Here is a 17,331-nt window from a genome sequence, read left to right as displayed (position 1 = left end):
GGTCACGAATACTTATTCACCAAGTAGGCTGTGGGCGTGTCAGTGGGCGGTAGCGCCGGGGGAAGAGGAACCAGCTGGTGATACTGGGGAATGCTGGTCCTCGCAGTCCCCCGGCTTGCTGCAGGTGAAAGTAAAGTGCCTAGCCTCGACCCGTGTGACTCGAGCTGGAAGCGTGTCACCAGCCCTGCCAATTGCAGGGCTCGCTCTCACCAGCGAGTCCTCGTAGAGGGGAGGCTTTGAGACACAAGCAGGACTTGGCGCAGGATTCAATCAGGCAGTCAGATGCTCCACACTTTTAAACAGCGGTGAGTGGCAGGTTATCTTCTGTTGTATGCTTCTCTTGATAGCAGAAAAAGCGGCATGAGACTTGTTTTTTGTACTGTTAAACTCTCGTGAGATTTTTACAGCCCTATTTTTTCTGCTGGAAAAATCGGCTCAGGTGCTTCTACGCCCATCAAAGCTGAATGTGGCAAAACCTAACTACTAGTAATCAGGCAGATTGAAACTACTGCATGCAAGCATACGTTTAGTTTGTTCGGCCAGACTAGTAATCGTGCAGTTAAGACTGATAAAAGGCAAATTTGGAAGGACAAATTTGGGACCTCAGATTTCAGTTAGAGAATCTAAGCAAGTAGGAGTTGTCTGTCTTTTTAGGCATTTCAGAATATTATAATATATACGTAAGAATTTTACCCTTAAGACTGTCTTTGATAATGTCATTAAAGAAGCATGATTAATTTAATTGGGATGTGGAATATGAGGAAAATCTTCAATGTGTAAATAAGTATTTAAATACTTTTCTGAGGTTGCAATATTTTGAAATTGTTTTAGCTATTATTATTATTACAAATGCTAGCAACAAAGGTTTAAGGGTAGCAATGACGCGACACTGGTTGTGAAAAAACAGTTGCGCTTGTGTTTAGAGCACTTAGGGGTACCAAATATTCTGTAATTGAGAAAGAAGCAAAGTCAAGGTTTTTATGAGAAAGATTTGTTTTAGAATTAGAATGAACCACAAAACAGTCAAGAAATTATCTTGAGGAATTAATGTATGCCGTTTTCTTGAGAATTTGTAAATGAGTATTTGGATTACAAGAGCATACATTGAAAGTAAAGTATGTTCCTGCGATGGTAGATCTGAGAGCCCGTAGGGTGATCTTCCTCCAGATCTTTTGCCTTCTCCACTCCTGTTTTCTGAAACTCGTTTTTGTTGGTCTTAGGACTTAGCGCACTTTATCACTGCGAACCAGTGCTAAAGTGCTTGTGCTCATAGGTCTAAACATGGTAAAATTGGCGTACAATCAATTGGCACATTTAATTTGCTAATAAGTCTCTTGTAAAGTGGAACTACAAGTACCCAAGACCTATACATTAAAAGTTACTAGTGGGCTTGCAGCACCTATTATGACTCTGACTTAAGTAACCCTTTAAAACATGTCTCAGGCCTGCCATTGCAGCCTGTGCAGTTTTAAACTGCTAATTCGAACTGGCAAAAGAAACAGTATGCCAGACCTAAACCTTCCTTTTTAATATATATGTCACACCTAGTGCAGGGTGCATTGTATTTACAAAAAGTTGGATATGTACTTTTAAGTTTTTACATGTCTTGGTAGTGAAAAACGACTAAATACGTTTTTCACTATTGTGAGGCCTACTCCTCCCATAGGATAACATTGTGTTACCGTATTATATTTAATAAGTGATAACATTTGATTGAAACAGGTAGAAATGTATCAAAATTATCAAAATAATTATAATGTAAAATGCCCTTTAATGTGAAGTCGGATTTTAAGTCACAGTTCTGAAAATTATACTTTTAGAAAGTTTATCGTGGCGGGGAGTGATCCTGTTAAGGAGGTAGGGGCAGGAACCATAAACATTCAATATATAAAGTGAGACCCCATATACCATTGATTTGTTCTTTACTTATAGAGGCTGTGTGATTATTTTGAGCCTGCTTTTACCAACAAAGGTCAGTTCTTTTTTAAGCAATCCTGTTCATGTATCCTCAGTACCTTCAGCCTTTCATATCATACACATAAATCAAGATGTACTAATAAGTATTGACTTGATTGACAAACAAACAAAAACATTGAAAATAAGAAATGTTCTTTGTCCACATCGTGTATTAACCTCATCGCCGCAGGGCTCATTTCCCCGCTGCGCGGGAGGGAGGGGCGCTGCGCGCGGCGCCGCGATGCTGATGACGAGCTAGACTCGTCATGCAGCACGGTGGCCCTGTGCTGATGACGAGCTGAGCTCTTCATGGCCACGCCCTCTCAATGGAACGCCCAGCACAGCGGGGTAATTATCCCCGCGTGGGCGGTCCGCGGAGGCCATGACGAGCTCAGCTCATCATCAGGACAGCGCCACCATGCTGCATGACGAGCTGAGCTCGTCATCAGCACGGAAAAGGTTATCACTGATATACAAAACAAAATGATGATAATGCAATTGTGTGGAATAAACCTTCTGGCTGCAAGATTACAGTAACCACATTATGGATCAGGGAATGGCATTGCCTGCAGTTAAGGTAATATTTGGGTCCATATGTGCATGCTGTTCCAACTTGTATTTATGGTTCATTAATACAAAGCCTTTATTATTAGGGTGAGCGCTCTAAGGTAATGTAAGTTTAGACTGCAGTATTAACAGTGGTTCCACTATAAAAATGTGTACACGTTTGCAAAATTTAACAATATCAAGGCATGTATAATGCTTCCAGGATGCGCTCTGATTAGATACATATATGCAAAAGCTTGGAAGCAAGCTTTGTTTTCAAAATATAATGTTCTAATGTTCACCCCATAAAAAACATAACTTGGAAAAAAATGTTTTGCTATACTACTGTGAGATTTTAGGCCCCATTTCTGAGGAGCATTATTTAGTCAAATGTGTTGATGAATGCTAGCATTTCCAAAATTATTTCTAATGGCAAATCAGTGTCACTTGTTTTAACAAAATTATAGGAAACATTATAATAAACAAGCCTCGGCAAAGCCAATAGGTGTAACATTGTTGGTCATCCTTTTGGTTTTGTCAATGCCTTTCTTCTTTTGACAAGGTTTTTGTAAAACTTTATTGTTGTGGGAGCTAGCACGCACTCATGAATATAAGAAAAACTGGCAAAAGCGAAAAATATTTTTGGTCTCAAAAACTCTGCATTACCAACTTAGTTCCGGGCACTGAACAAAACTACTGTGCGTACTGATATGCTCCTTATGAGAGCGCAGAATGCATGTAACTCCCAGTGAACCTAACCGGCTGTTAGAGAGAGAGAGAGACTGAATTTTCCCAAAAACAAAAGGTCTTGGTTAACACCAGACCCAAGCAGGAGACCAAGAAAGTCACTAAAGTGCACCCATGGTATATGTCCTTGCATTAGTTCAGATTTACGGCTTCCATGAATTCACAAGAATTTACTGAAGTAGGTCAGGAAACAGTACTCCTATAAAATATTTGTGAGCTGCATTTTAGCGCAAGCAAAAATGCAGTGTAGATTTGCTCATGTGAATATCTGTTGAGTGATAACAAGCTCACATTCCCATCAACTACTTTTTTCCCCAAACCCTGGAAGAAGTTTTACTTCTGCCCTTGTCAGGAGTATATTTCTATCCTTTCTCTGTATGGGAAAGTATTAGAGACGAGGTGATGAAAATCCATAAAACATGCAAGTTTGTAGTTTTTTTTACACAGACTCAAAAAAGCATTCTAACCACGGGGAACTGTTGCTTACTGCTACCTCCAGCTCCAGAATGTAGATCTGTGGAAAGGTGGCAAAATAAGATAATTGCTAGTGTTCATACCATACTATGGTATGAGCTGTGGCATAATCAGAGAGGCTATTATCAGAGCTCTTATATAATGCGATTGCTGCCATAATTTGTCACTGCACTACATGGCATCAAAAGGACACGTGGATTTTGTTACAAGACAAGTAGATATATGAAGTAACCTGCCCCATGGACAAGTAGATATTTTAATAAATTCCACACCCTTGTTAATGCAACTTTTGACTATACAATTGACATGACGTTCTGACATATACATTTACATATGCACATAGTGCTTTTGTATCTGTACCAACAAAAATAAGCATCCAACATGCATAGTCACATTATTCTTTTTTGAAGAAAATAAATGTCCAACGTAAATATTTCCCATCACAGGGGATACTTTATTATCCCCTTATGTCATGCCCTTCAGTATAATATGAAGCCCTACATGCTTGGGGCACATTATTTCACCCTTATTCAGATGCCTGAGAGGTATGAATTCTGTTAGTTTTTTGGAACACTGAAAAAGCAATGGTGGAATGGTTGTTTAGAAGTTTATTATTTACAAATATTGGGTCACGTGATGAATAAGAAGTTAAGCTGCAAAATGCACTACAGCAAGAACAGGACAGACTTAATTCCCATTAGGCTATATTGTTATACTATAAACTACAATCACTTATAGTGCCTAGGTTGGCCCCATACAGTAATACTACCTCCTTAGATGCTATATAGTCACAGATATAAGATGTCCTACCGACTCACCAAAATCAACACTTGTTTTACACATTGGACAAAAGTTTCATCTATATTCGGGGCGGGGTTCTCCTCCCTGACAACCTTGATATGGAATTTTGAAAGCACGTGTCGTAGAAAAGATTTTTACAGCAGGCAATCAATTCTGAACTCGATAACCATCATATAGTTCCAGCTCATCAAAAGGTGGGGGTGAGGGGCGGGATTCAGGCGGGTCACTATTGCTGAGGGCCTGCACGCTTTCATAGTCCTGTGCTTGTGCTACAAATTCTTTTCACTGCCCTATTCATTAATGGCGATTCTGCTAACATGGCTAACACCTATTAATGCGATCAGATATTGACTTTGTCATGTTATGTCTCTTTCAGTGCAGAATTCTTTTTCAAACTTTCAAACAGGCCCTTATCCTAGGAAAGGCTCGGCTTTTGCTTGTTGACCGGGCCCCACAAAATCTTCTGACATGCTATTTACACATTCTCTTTTTAAACTGCTTCTGAATGGTAGATACTTTTTGTAGTCATGCACTTTGCAGGTGCGGCTAATGATGTTATAAGGCAAAACATTTATTATGCCTAACAATTCAATTTTACTGTTGTATCAAAGCATTGCTAGAGGGCACTGGGTAAGAAATCAATGCTGCAAATGAATATGGGCCATGTAATTAGTCAGCATACGTGCACATGACTGCATATCACATATTGTTTCAGAATTTGTAGTTTTTGCAATTTTAAAATATTTGGTTCATTAAAAAACTTACTAGAGTGTTGGTAGTTTGGAAACACTTGTTTTAATGCCTTAGGCCCCAGACACTAAATATAACTAGCCTAAGGTAATACTGGAATGAGGAGACAGGGATTTTAGAGCAGTTTGTAAGGCACGAGCAATGAGGACATTCATCAGGGACCCACCTTCAAGCGTCCCCTAATGAAGTGATTAGGCAGCCATACTCCTGTCATAATAACAAAGTAACAAAAAGTGTTGTATTTTTTACTTCTTCACTTCTTTCTACTCTTTGAAGCCAACCTCGATGAGTGTCATCCCCGGGAGCGCCAATCAGGAAAATTCACCACATACATAATACGGCACCAGGTTGGTCTAGGTATGTGGACTAAACTTCTTTTAAGCATGCATGTCCAAGGCAACAACATGTGCCTTTTTTATTTTCTGAATTGCACAGGAGGACAGTGTGTGGTACCTCAAACAAGTGCTATTCTGGAGTCCTCTCAGGGTCCTGTCATTTGTGGGATTACATCCTTGCTCAAACTAACACACTACTGCTGCACGGCCTACACTCAAAAAAGGCAATGCAACTGACTGCTCACAGGTCGGAAAACAGGAAAGCAAGGCATTGAGCTCTGACTATACTGTGCTTGTAGCATTCCGCTGTTTAGTTTGCCATCTAGGCATTTGTTAAATAGAACCTGGCAGGGATAATAATGGTCTACAGGCGCGGTCTACATTTCCAGCTCATTGCACTGCTCCCAGATACTCCTGGACCAACTGGGTAGCACTTGTACTGGCGGAGCCACACGGCCCGTCTATGCACGCACGCCTGCAGCCCGGGGGCGGGGTAGCCCTCGGGTATAAATGAACGGGCGCAAGACCGCACCGGGTCTTTGGCCCTTACGTTGCAGCTAGTCTCTGTGTGTGCCTTGTTCTCAGAGTATTAGTTAGGCCCCACTCCGAGGCCTAGGTTGTCCTTGCTCCTCGACACACCACATTGGCGACGAGGCGGGTCCTTTGCCCATGCCTCGTCCCGTGGACACTCCTGCTGTGTCCTGTGGTGCTGCCGGAGCCGCGCTCGCGCTACCTGCGCTGGAGCCTGCGGCCGGGGCTATCTTCCCGCGCGGGTGCCACCCCGCTGTGCTGCTTCATCCGGCCCTGCCAGCGGTGGTGGGAATCTCGCGCCTGTCGCGGCGCGCAAGGTGAGCCGTCCCGCTGGTGGGAGATGGCGCCTGCTGTGAGGCCCACGCTACGGCAGCCCCTTGTTGTGCCCAGCGCCTCCTCTCTGCCATCGCTGACGTCAGGCATCGGAGCACGTGGGAGGGAAACGCGCGCAGTGTGGATCGGAGAGACTGACTCGGCCCTCACTGCGTCCCCCTACGAAAGCTCACGCATCTCGCGGACACGAGAACTCCTCCCTTCCGAAGCTCACGCATCCCGCGGAGCTCCATTTCGGCCGTTTTCTGGGCAGAACACGCTCAGCCACCTGGTGCACTGGCCACCACGGCCCAGAGTCGTCAGGAGTGAGTGGGGCACTCCATTGTACAGCAGCTACCCGGCAGGAAGGCTCAGAGCCCACGTCAAGCCAACACAGTCGGTCCCAGAGGGTCACTAGTGCTACCACGCCGTCAGTGGACATCTCACGTGCCAAAGATGAACGTGCAGGCGGACGGAGGGGCTGTGGCCACAGGACCAGCACCGAGAGTCCCTACTCCACCTCCAGTACTGCCACTGAATGCAGGACCGGCGCAAGGAGGTCTACCACCCCAAGTCCCTGCGCAGAATGCTGCTCCCGCCGCGCCAGGCCATGCCATGGCCGCCCCGATTCCGCCATTTAGCGAACTGGCTGAACCAACCACAGCTGCCGCGCGATGGCGCCTATGGCTTGGACGCCTTGAACACTACTTTGTGGGGGTAAGGGAAACCGACAATAGAGTCAAACGCTCGCTCCTGTTATGCTACTGAGGCGATCAACTGTATGAACTATTCGAGACTTTGCCAGATAGAGGAGACAGCGACAACTACACAGCGGCGATCACGGCTCTCAACCGCCATTTTGACCCCCGCGCAAACCCTGACTTTGAATGGTTCAAGCTGCGCCAAGCGCGTCAAGCGAAGGGGAGGCAATCGAGGTCTTCTATGCAAGGTTGCGCAAGCTAGCAACGTCTTGCGAATTGCCAGATAAGACACTGGAGATCAGAGCGCAATTGATACAGAGGTGCAGATCCGTTCAACTACGATGTCTCATCTTGCGGCAACCACGCATCAGCCTGGATGAGATCCTTGTGCTTGGCAGGTCGCATGAACTCTCAAACGCAAGAGCAGAAGCGATGCAGGCTGCGCTAGACGGTCCTGCGACACCGGCGAAGCACGTGTTGATTAAAGAGGAACATGTAGATGTGGTGCGGAGGCGGCCCCCACCATCTGCACAGAAGAACCAGCCGATGTTCCCTTCCAGGTCCTCGTGTGGGAACTGTGGGATGGACCATCCCCCGAACGGACCATGTTTTGCACGAGGAAAAACGTGCTCGAACTGTGTGAAACTTAACCATTTCGCGAAGGTGTGCCGCCGCGGCCGCCGTGCTGGGCCTAGTGGAAAGAACGTCACCCAAGGGGTACGACAGATCTCGCTTGAAGACCCCGGACCATGCGGCGACGCACATCAAGCATTCCGGTTGGATGAGGGGGAGGATGATGACGATGTGTTTTTTCGTCTCCTTCGTCGGTCGCGATGGATCCAGGAAAAGGCCGCCCCCAATGTGCGAAGTCGACATTGAAGGCTCCCCAGTGAATGCGCTGATCCACACAGGGGCGTCGGTTAACGTGATGGACAGCATACAATATGAACAGCTTCATCCTCGTCCGCCACTCTTGCCTTCGAAAGCCAGAATCTACACTTATGATAGCGATGAACCGTTGCTCCTACGCGGTGTGATCGACGCAACCGTATCATGCAACGACCAGAAGGTAAAAACCAAGTTCCATGTCACGGGGGGCAGACGGGGCATGCTGCTCAGCTGCCACACAGCGGAGGACCTCCAACTCATGTTCTTCGCTAACCAAGTGCACGAGCGTCATGCCGATGCCCTGCTGAGAGACTTTCCGTCATTATTCCAAGGCTTGGGCTGCCTGAAAGGGAAAGTGTTCAAGTTACACATTGACAGCACCGTGAGACCAACTGCACTGTGGCACCGGAGGGTGCCGTTCCACCTGCGGCCGCAGGTGGAGGAGGAACTCGTCAAACTCGAGAAGCTGGGGGTGATCGAAAAAGTGTCAGGGCCCACTCCATGGGTATCACCCCTCGTGGTTGCGCCGAAACCAAAGCAACCGGGTGCAATAAGGCTATGTGTGGACATGCGTCTCCCAAATAAGGCTATTAAAAGCGAACGCCATCTCACACCAACTATGGATGACATAGTAGCTGATTTAAATGGTGTCAAATGGTTTTCCAAGTTGGATTTAAACGCATGTTACCATCAGCTGGAGCTCCATCCGGACAGTCGCAATATCACGACTTTCTCGACCCATGTCAGTCTCCGCAGGTTCAAGCGTCTGAGCTTTGGGGTGTCCTCGGCCGCCGAAGTCTTCCAAAATGCAATCAGGGAGACACTATCCGGACTACTCGGAGTCATCAATCTCAGTGATGATATCCTGGTCTTCTCCAAGACTTTAGAAAAGCATCATGGGCACCTGAGGGCCGCGCTCCAACGTCTGGCGGACCACGGGCTAACGCTACACAGAGAAAAGTGTTCATTCTACAATGAATTGGTTGAATTCTTTGGATACATCTTCTCTCGGGATGGGCTCAGAGTGGACCCTAAGAAAGCTGAAACCATCCGGTCGGCGCCCAAGCCGATGTCCGCAACGGAGGTCCGCAGTTTCCTAGGGATGGCCACTTACTGTGGCCGGTTCATCTCCAACTTGGCATCCCTGTCGGAGCCGCTGAGGGTGCTCACCAAGGCAGGGCAACCGTGGACATGGTCCATGAAGGAGGACGATGCATTTCGAGCGGTGAAGGAGGCCCTGATTGATGACAAGGTCATGGCGTACTTCAGGCCACATCGCCAAATGGAGGTTGTCGTGGACACCAGCCCGGTGGGGGTGGGAGCTGTTTTGTTGCAGAAGACGGAAGATCACACGTGGGTGCCCACGGCTTACGCGAGCCGGGCATTGACGGCCACCGAGATTCGGTACGCACAGATTGAAGGGGAGGCACTCGCTATTAAGTGGGCATGCCAGTACTTTCATCTGTACCTGTTCGGGCATGAGTTCACAGTTGTAACTGACCACAAACCGTTAGTCCCGCTATTTACAGGGTCGGCCAGGCTTGCGCCGCCCAGGATTGAACGGTGGGCTGTCCAGCTTCAAACATACAGGTTCGAGGTTGTTTTTCGGCCCGGGGCGGTCAACCCCGCGGACTTCCTCTCGCGCCACCCGCGCCACGACTCCGTCACACAAGTGCACGAAGAACTTGAAGAGATGGAGGAATTCGTGAGGGTCCTGTCACAGGAAGCATGTCCCAAAGCCCTCACGTTGGAAGAAATTGGGACGGCCACTGACCAGGATGAATGCCTGAGGAGGGTGAAGCGCACCCTGGAAGACCGAAGTTGGAAACACTTTTTGCACGGGGCGAGTGCCCTCACGGTCGAGGAACAGACTTTTCGCCAACAAATGTGGCGCGCACAGAGTGAGTTCAGCACAGGACCTCATGGAGTGGTATTGCGAGGAGCCACCATAGTCATTCCCTCGAGCCTGCAGAAGGAGGTAGTGCGCCTTGCCCATCAAGGGCACCAGGGCATCGCAAAGACAAAGGCGCAACTAAGGGGCAGAGTGTGGTTCCCCGGCATGGACGGCGCAGTGGAGGAGGAGATCCGCAATTGCCATTCATGTGTTATAACAAGTCAGGAGCCTGTCCCACATCCTGTTATCACGGAAGAGCTGTGCGACACGCCTTGGTCCAAGATTAGTATTGACTTTGGGTCATTCCCGGATGGTCGACAAGCCATGGTACTGATTGACTCGTGCTCACGATTCCCAGTAGTAGAGGTAATTCCAACCACCGCATTTAGTCATGTCAAGCCAGCCCTGGATCGGGCATTTGCCATGCTAGGATTCCCTGATGAGGTACGGTCGGACAACGGACCACCGTTTCAAGGCGCAGAGTTCCAGACATACCTGACCAGGCGAGGCATACGACACCGGAAGATCACGCCACAATGGCCTCAGGCCAATGGAGAGGTGCAGCGGTTTATGAGGACAATGAACCGGGCACTAAGAATTGGCGTGGAGAAGGGGGAATCAGCTGAAGAATGTCTGTCTCAGTTCTTAAGTGCCTACAGACAAACGCCGCACTGTACCACCAGGTGCGTCCCGGCGCACGTCATGTTCAAGAGACCTCCACGAGACTGTGTGCCAGTGGGTCCAGCATGGCAGGCCCCAGCGCTAGACCATGAAGCAACCCAAGACCGGAGATGACAAACAAATGAGAGGGCAAGCCGAGCGAGGAAAGCCGGAGTCAGGCCACTAGCAGTAGGGGACCGGGTGGTCCTCAAGACCCGTCACCATCAATGGAAATACCAAACCACGTTTGAACCGGAAATATGGGAAATTGTAAACATCCATGGCACCATGGTGACCGCATCCAGAGGCACAAGAATAGTGACAAGAAATGTGTCCTGGTTCAAGCGAGTGTTCATGAGAGAAACAACCCAAGAACAGGTGGCTGATGACATGGAAATCGACGAGGACCTGCCAGCTGCCTCAGAGATGGCACCGGACCCTCGAGCCAGAGAGCCCTCACCAATCCAAGGGAACCCCGGGTCTAATGTCCCACCACCAGGCCCCGACAGGGCAGCAACAGGATCACCAGAGGAACCAGGGGCTGAGGTACCGCTAAGCCAGAGGTACAACCTGAGACCAAACCCAATTCCCAGCCAGCGGCTCCGGGACTACGCCTGGACGATGCGCACCACAAAGAACTCTAAATAAGGCTGGACTAACCATCTGTGGGTTTGGAGGGATGTACTGGCGGAGCCACACGGCCTGTCTATTCACGCACGCACACCTGCAGCCCGGGGGCGGGGTAGCCCTTGGGTATAAATAAATGGGCGCAAGACCGCACAGGGTCTTTGGGCCTTACGTTGCAGCTAGTCTCTGTGTGTGCCTTGTTCTCAGAGTGTTAGTTAGGCCCCACTCCGAGGCCTAGGTTGTCCTTGCCCCTCGACACACCACAGCACTGAGTGATGGCAACACTGAAGTTGCAAACTCAGGTATCGCTGCTGAGCTGTCTGCTCTGTGCTGCTTACCTGTTTACCAGCTGCCACCAGTTCACTTGTACTGGACTGACTGGCGGTATTGTAGCTGTTTCTTAATTCTGTGTAACTTGTAAAATTAGCTTGCCCCGTTGCTTCATGCCTCCCCATGCTGAATATTCGTTTTTCTGAAATGTACTAAAGATGGGACATGTGTGCATGTCTAAAAATGCAGCTGAATGAGTCTATAAAGAATGATTGGGTTGGAGGCTAGGAGATGTGGCAGCCTGAGGTGATACGCTGGTGCAGGGTCCAATTGCAGTTCCTTATCATGGGCTTTAGGGCACAGACCTGCCTCCTGTGGGGCCCTGCTTGTTGCCCCTGCCTCCGCTACTAATGAGTTAACTGAGCAAAGTTCATGAAAACATGAGTTTTGTGTTTGCATGGAAACTGCCAGTGCAAAGGCTAGCTCTCTCTGCCTCATCTCCAGGCTTCTGATGACAGGTGGAGGAAGGGACTGAGGCTTGGTCCATCTGCAGAATGTTGTTTAAAAACATAGAGCTCTGTAGATGGATGTCTGGATTGCACATGTGAGGGGCATCGTTTAACTGTGATCACCTCATGCAGGCACAATCCATATTATTTAGCAGATATATTGTACTTGCCTCAGGCAGCACAGTATATCTGTTAAAATGTGACTTCCAGGGTGAACATGAGTGCGTCCCTGAGGTTAATAAGAAGCCACACATAGCAGTGGAGGCAGGATCCCCAGCACTGTCCCCACTTCTTATAGAGATTTGCTTCTACTCCTATTAAGAAACTGGGGGAGGTAATTAGATGAGTCAGCTCTAGTACCACATGTTTCCACTCTCAGTATTACCTCCATCTCAAACGGCATTCTCCTTTTGTTGAATTCAGGTCTTCTTTCTCAAAGCTAAAGTTGATCAGAAACCTTTATTGGGACCCATTTCATACAACGAGGTATGTATCTTGTGTGCAGTAGCACATACTGATAACCTGTGCCTGATTCACAAAGAGCATTTGGGCTAAAAAGAGTGAGCAACCATCTTTTGATTTATTCAGCATGTGACCATCTCACACACCAGATCCCCATATTCAGAATGAGACCTGTGTGCTGTGATATGTCTGGTTGTTCAACATAAAGGTTGCTCTCCATTGCTATAATTTCTAGAGCACACTAAAATTTTTCCACAGAAGCCAGTCAAGAGAACAGGGCCTGGCTGGGGAACCAAAAGCAGCCCTGGCAAAAATGCTCAAGATGTTCTGTTCTGTTCTTTTCTGTTCTGTTCTGTTCTGTTATGTTAAAAGCACTTATTAAGCGCGCGTACATCAACGGTTTCTTGGCGCTCATGTAAGGATCATGGCTGTGGCGAGGAAAGTGCTCAATCAGAATATGCTTGAGTAAACAGCCAGGTCTTTAACTTCTTCCTGAATAGAGTAAGGGAAGACAAAAGGACTCATTTATAAAAAGTGACGCATCGCTGCGTGAAAACAGCAATGCGTCACTTTTCACTGCGCACTCCTTGCGACACCAATGATGCGTCATATTTAATCTATGACGCATCATGTCGCAAGGACTTACAGATACGTCAGTATTTCTGACGCATCTGTAAGCGTAAATGTGACGCATTGCTGGAGTGTGTCACAAAAGTGACGCAACTCCAGCAATGCGTCCTTTCACATGGGGAAAGCCCCATGTGAAAGGGCTTGCGTCAGTCTTACGCCTGCTGTGAGGCAGGCGCAAGATTTTGACGCAACAGCATCCTAAAAGTGACGCAGTGAAATCTCATAGATTTCACTGCGTCACTATTACGAGGCTTTTTGCGGGGGAACGCCCCCTCTGCATACATTATACCTGACGCAGGTATAATGTGGCGCAGGGGTTTAAAAAGTGATGCATCTACCTAGATGCGTCACTTTTTAAATATGGCGCAACAAGGCGCATTTTGTACGCCGCTGGTGCGTCACAAAAAGTGACGCACCGGCGGCGCAAAACTGATGCAAGGCCTCATAAATAAGGGCCCAAGACCTTAGCTCCACTGGAAGGGAGTTCCAAAGTTGCGGAGCAAGAACAGAAAACCGTAGTCTGCCAAACTTCTTCCCTTTGGCAGAAGGAATTTCCAGCAATCCCTTTCCATACATCTATTCTTCTCTCTCCTCTCTTTCTTCTTTTTTCTCTGATCACTTTCTCTCTACAAGCCTCCTCCCTTTCTCTCTTTCTTACTTTGTCATGCAGCCTCCTTATGCCTGCTGCAATGAACCTCAGAGAGTTGGGGAAAGTGTCTTTGAAAACCAGCCTCCATGTACTCCAGCCCAAAACAATCCTTGAGACATAGTTTATTATTCAGAAAAATACTACTGTAGATCTCGGGTTGGCTCTCTGCCCCATTTTACCCAGAGAAGTAGATGATATGAGCTCTTGTTTACCATGAATATCACAAAAGGAATCATTCCAAGCCTGAAAACTAAGATCTAGGTCTCAATCATAAATGAGACATTTTTGCCCAATGTACGAAGACCCATAGCTAACCAAAATGTGACATTTCCCACTGACTGGTATGCAAATGGATATGCATATTGTAATGCAACCTGTGTACTAATATGTTGCATTGTGAATGGTAGATTTGGTGGGCAGGGTCCCAAAACATCCTGCCTAATCAACATTAATTGGATAGGTCATAATTTCTTACTCCTGTGTGCAAGTGCATGGAAGGTGGCCTGCAAGGATCAGAAGACCACCACCTTTTCATTTGATCTCCCAAACGGGAAATATTATGGGCCTCATTTATGAGAAGTGACGCATCACTGTATGGAAGCAGCAATGCGTCACTTCTCAGTGCGCCCTCCTTGCGACATGATGTTTGCGTCATATTTACTGTATGATGCATCGTGTCGCAAGGAGTTACAGATGTGTCAGTATTTCTGCTCTATCTGTAGACGCAAAAATGATGCATTGCTAGAGTGTGTCACAAAAGTGATGCAACTCCAGCAATGTGTCCTTTCACGTGGGGTAAGCCTCATGTGGAAGGGCCTGCGTCAGTCTTACGCCTGCAATGAGGCAGACGTAAGATATTGATGCATTTGCACCCTAGAAGTGGCGCAGTTAAATCTCGTAGATTTCACTGCAATATTTCTACGCGCTTACTTGCGTGGGAATGCCCCCCCTGCATACATTATACCTGATGGTACAAAAGGGGGTGGTGATGGACGGAGCATCTGAATAAATCAAACACTCACACTCAGTCAAAAGATCTGGGTTTAATCCATAACCGTTCTTTAGCCCACTCCGCCACCCCAGTTCGGACATGGCTATATGCAAATCAGTCTGACCCTGTGCCTCATGGGAACAGTCCAGCCCGAACTGCCAAGCCATGTCTTTCCTGGACCAGAAACAAGCTTCCGAGGACCGGTTTCTGGCATTCCAGCCGTCTTCAGCCCGGCTTGCTTAAATCCAGTGGCAAAGTGAGCAAGGGACTCACGTCTGAGTATACCCTGCCACACTTATGGCGGCCAAAAGCGGTACAAAAGGGGGTGGTGATGGACGGAGCATCTGAATCAATCAAACACTCACACCCAGTCAAAAGATCTGGGTTTAATCCATCACGGTTCTTTAGCCCACTCTGCCACCCCAGTTCAGACATGGCTATATGCAAATCAGTCTGACCCTGTGCCTCATGGGAACATCACCACCCACTTTTGTACCGCTTTTGGCCGCCACTGGATTCAAGCAAGCCGGGCTGAAGATGGCTGGAATGCCAGAAACCGGTCCTTGGAAGCTTGTTTCCGGTCCAGGGAAGACATGGCTTGGCAGTTCGGGCTGGACTGTTCCCATGAGGCACAGGGTCAGACTGATTTGCATATAGGGCGCAACAGGGGGCATGTTTTACGCCACTGATGCGTCACAAAAAGTGATGCAATGGCAGTGTAAAACTGTCACAAGGCCTCATAAATAAGGCCCTATGGGGCATATTACCAAGGGGGGCGATAGGCAATTATCGCCGGTTTAGCGGCCGTTTTCGGCCGCTAAGCAGCGAAAAGTCTATCGCTATATTAGCAAGCTGTCGCTAACTGATGTTATCTCAGCGATCATTTCCGGCGATGCTTAGCGATAAAAAAATCGTTGCTAAGCCTAGTTAGCAATAAATATCGCTACTCCTTGGTAATATGCCCCCATGTTTTTTAAAGCAACCTATGTCCATTAAAGGGACAGGTGCTGCTTTAAAAAACTGTTTTAGTAGGGAATACATTTGGGAGAGCAAGCAGTGGTCTTTGGAATGACTGACTCACTGCTCACACTGAAGCTGCCCAAGATGATTCCCAAAAGGGCAGCTTTCCCTTTTCAAATTAGATACCACCCCCTCGGATCAATGATTTACGACTGAAAAGCACTGACACATTATCATATAGCCCCCAAATAGGAGGGGGTTTTCACACGCCCTCCTATTTGGAATACTTAATGTGTTGCAAAACCCCTTTCACGATTCAGAAAGACTTTTCCAATTGGAAAATGGGTTTGTACAGTTCAAAACACTCCTTTGAAGTGGCAAATGCCATGGGCCTACAAATAATCGAGTGTGCCATCTAAAAATTGTTTTGTACATGGGCCATAAACGACCTGTCATCTGTTTTTTACAGTGTGACTGCACACTCTTAAATCGGCTCAAATAGGTAAAACATCACTTTTTTAATGATTTTACTACATGTATATTGATAACACTTTCTGCGTGTGTGAAACTGTAATTTCAAATTGTACTGGAAAACTTACATTCTAAAATGGGTGAAAAAATTAAGGTGAAAGAATGATATAGGAAACTTTTTGAGATGTATGTCAGGAACCTGGAAACAGTCCATCAGCCACTGGAAATACTTACGGATGATGGTAGATATCAGGGTCTCGCTGTAGTCGTGTCTGGAAACCAATGTACAAATCATCCCAAAGTAGACCACGCTTTACCACGTTCCGCATGACACTAGCTCGAGCGCGTATCTATTTGGGAGTAAAAAAGTTGAAGCATTTTCAAATACATTTATAAAAACAGAACTTGTTATTGTCTCTTTAACAAAACTGCAAGGTTAGACAACTTTAAAGGCTTGAAGTGCACCACATGCAGGCACGCCCTCCTCTGTGTTGTTTATAGGTCCCGATTTGGGACAGTTTCCCTCATATGCTAAGACACTTTATGCAACTGATGCCCCCAAGATACATGGTCTATGTTATGATCCCTATTTGTTTTCATTCCAGCATGTCCTGATAGGGGGCTCTGCACCTTTCACCTGAAGCCTGATGGCCCACCTATTGCCAGTACTCTTCACAGGACCCTCATCAAAAATTCAAGCAACATAAGGCAGCAAGCAAACCTGCTGCCCGTGCTCCATGCCACTGGAATCAAGCTATCCAAGCTGATGAGGGCTGAAAGCCCGAAACCGGTCCTTGAATCCTTGTTTCCAGTCCAGGGAGGACCTGGCTTGGCAGTTCGGGCTGGACTGTTCCCATGGGGCACAGGGTCAAGACTGATTTGCATATGGCTGGGTTCAAACTGGTATGGCATGGTGAGAGGGGAAGGTCCAGGACTCCGTATGCAGATGTGTGGAAATAATTTTGTAGTACACAAGTTGTGCATTTGTGGTATTAATAAAGCTATTGCAAAGTGCAGTTTGTGTATTGGCCCCTTCATCTCCCTGTGTCACAATCTGGAAATATGGATGATCTAAAGAAAAAACCACAACTGTACAATAGTGTATGTCTGTCTAAATTACGTGTAAGCCTGCCTCTCCATTTCTATTACATCTCGATCAGTGTTTCC

The 17,331-nt window shown here is 47.2% G+C and overlaps 1 protein-coding gene across 2 annotated transcripts in view; it reads right to left on the bottom strand.

Annotated features, from left to right (window-relative positions):
• LOC147722684 (cytidine monophosphate-N-acetylneuraminic acid hydroxylase-like) overlaps window positions 1–17,331 on the bottom strand; it is a 486,512-nt gene that overhangs the window by 49,621 nt on the left and 419,560 nt on the right. For both annotated transcript variants that reach the window (XM_086965175.1, XM_086965174.1), the window contains exon 13: window positions 16,399–16,514. In XM_086965175.1, the coding sequence (XP_086821301.1) occupies window positions 16,399–16,514 (116 nt within the window). The remainder of the gene's footprint in view (window positions 1–16,398; window positions 16,515–17,331) is intronic.

The sequence above is a fragment of the Lissotriton vulgaris genome, chromosome 4_1 (genome assembly GCF_964263255.1).
Source record: "Lissotriton vulgaris chromosome 4_1, aLisVul1.2, whole genome shotgun sequence".
Lineage (NCBI taxonomy): Eukaryota > Metazoa > Chordata > Amphibia > Caudata > Salamandridae > Lissotriton > Lissotriton vulgaris.
The sequence above is the reverse complement of the archived record's forward strand: the minus strand, read 5'-3'. Positions and strand labels throughout refer to the sequence as shown.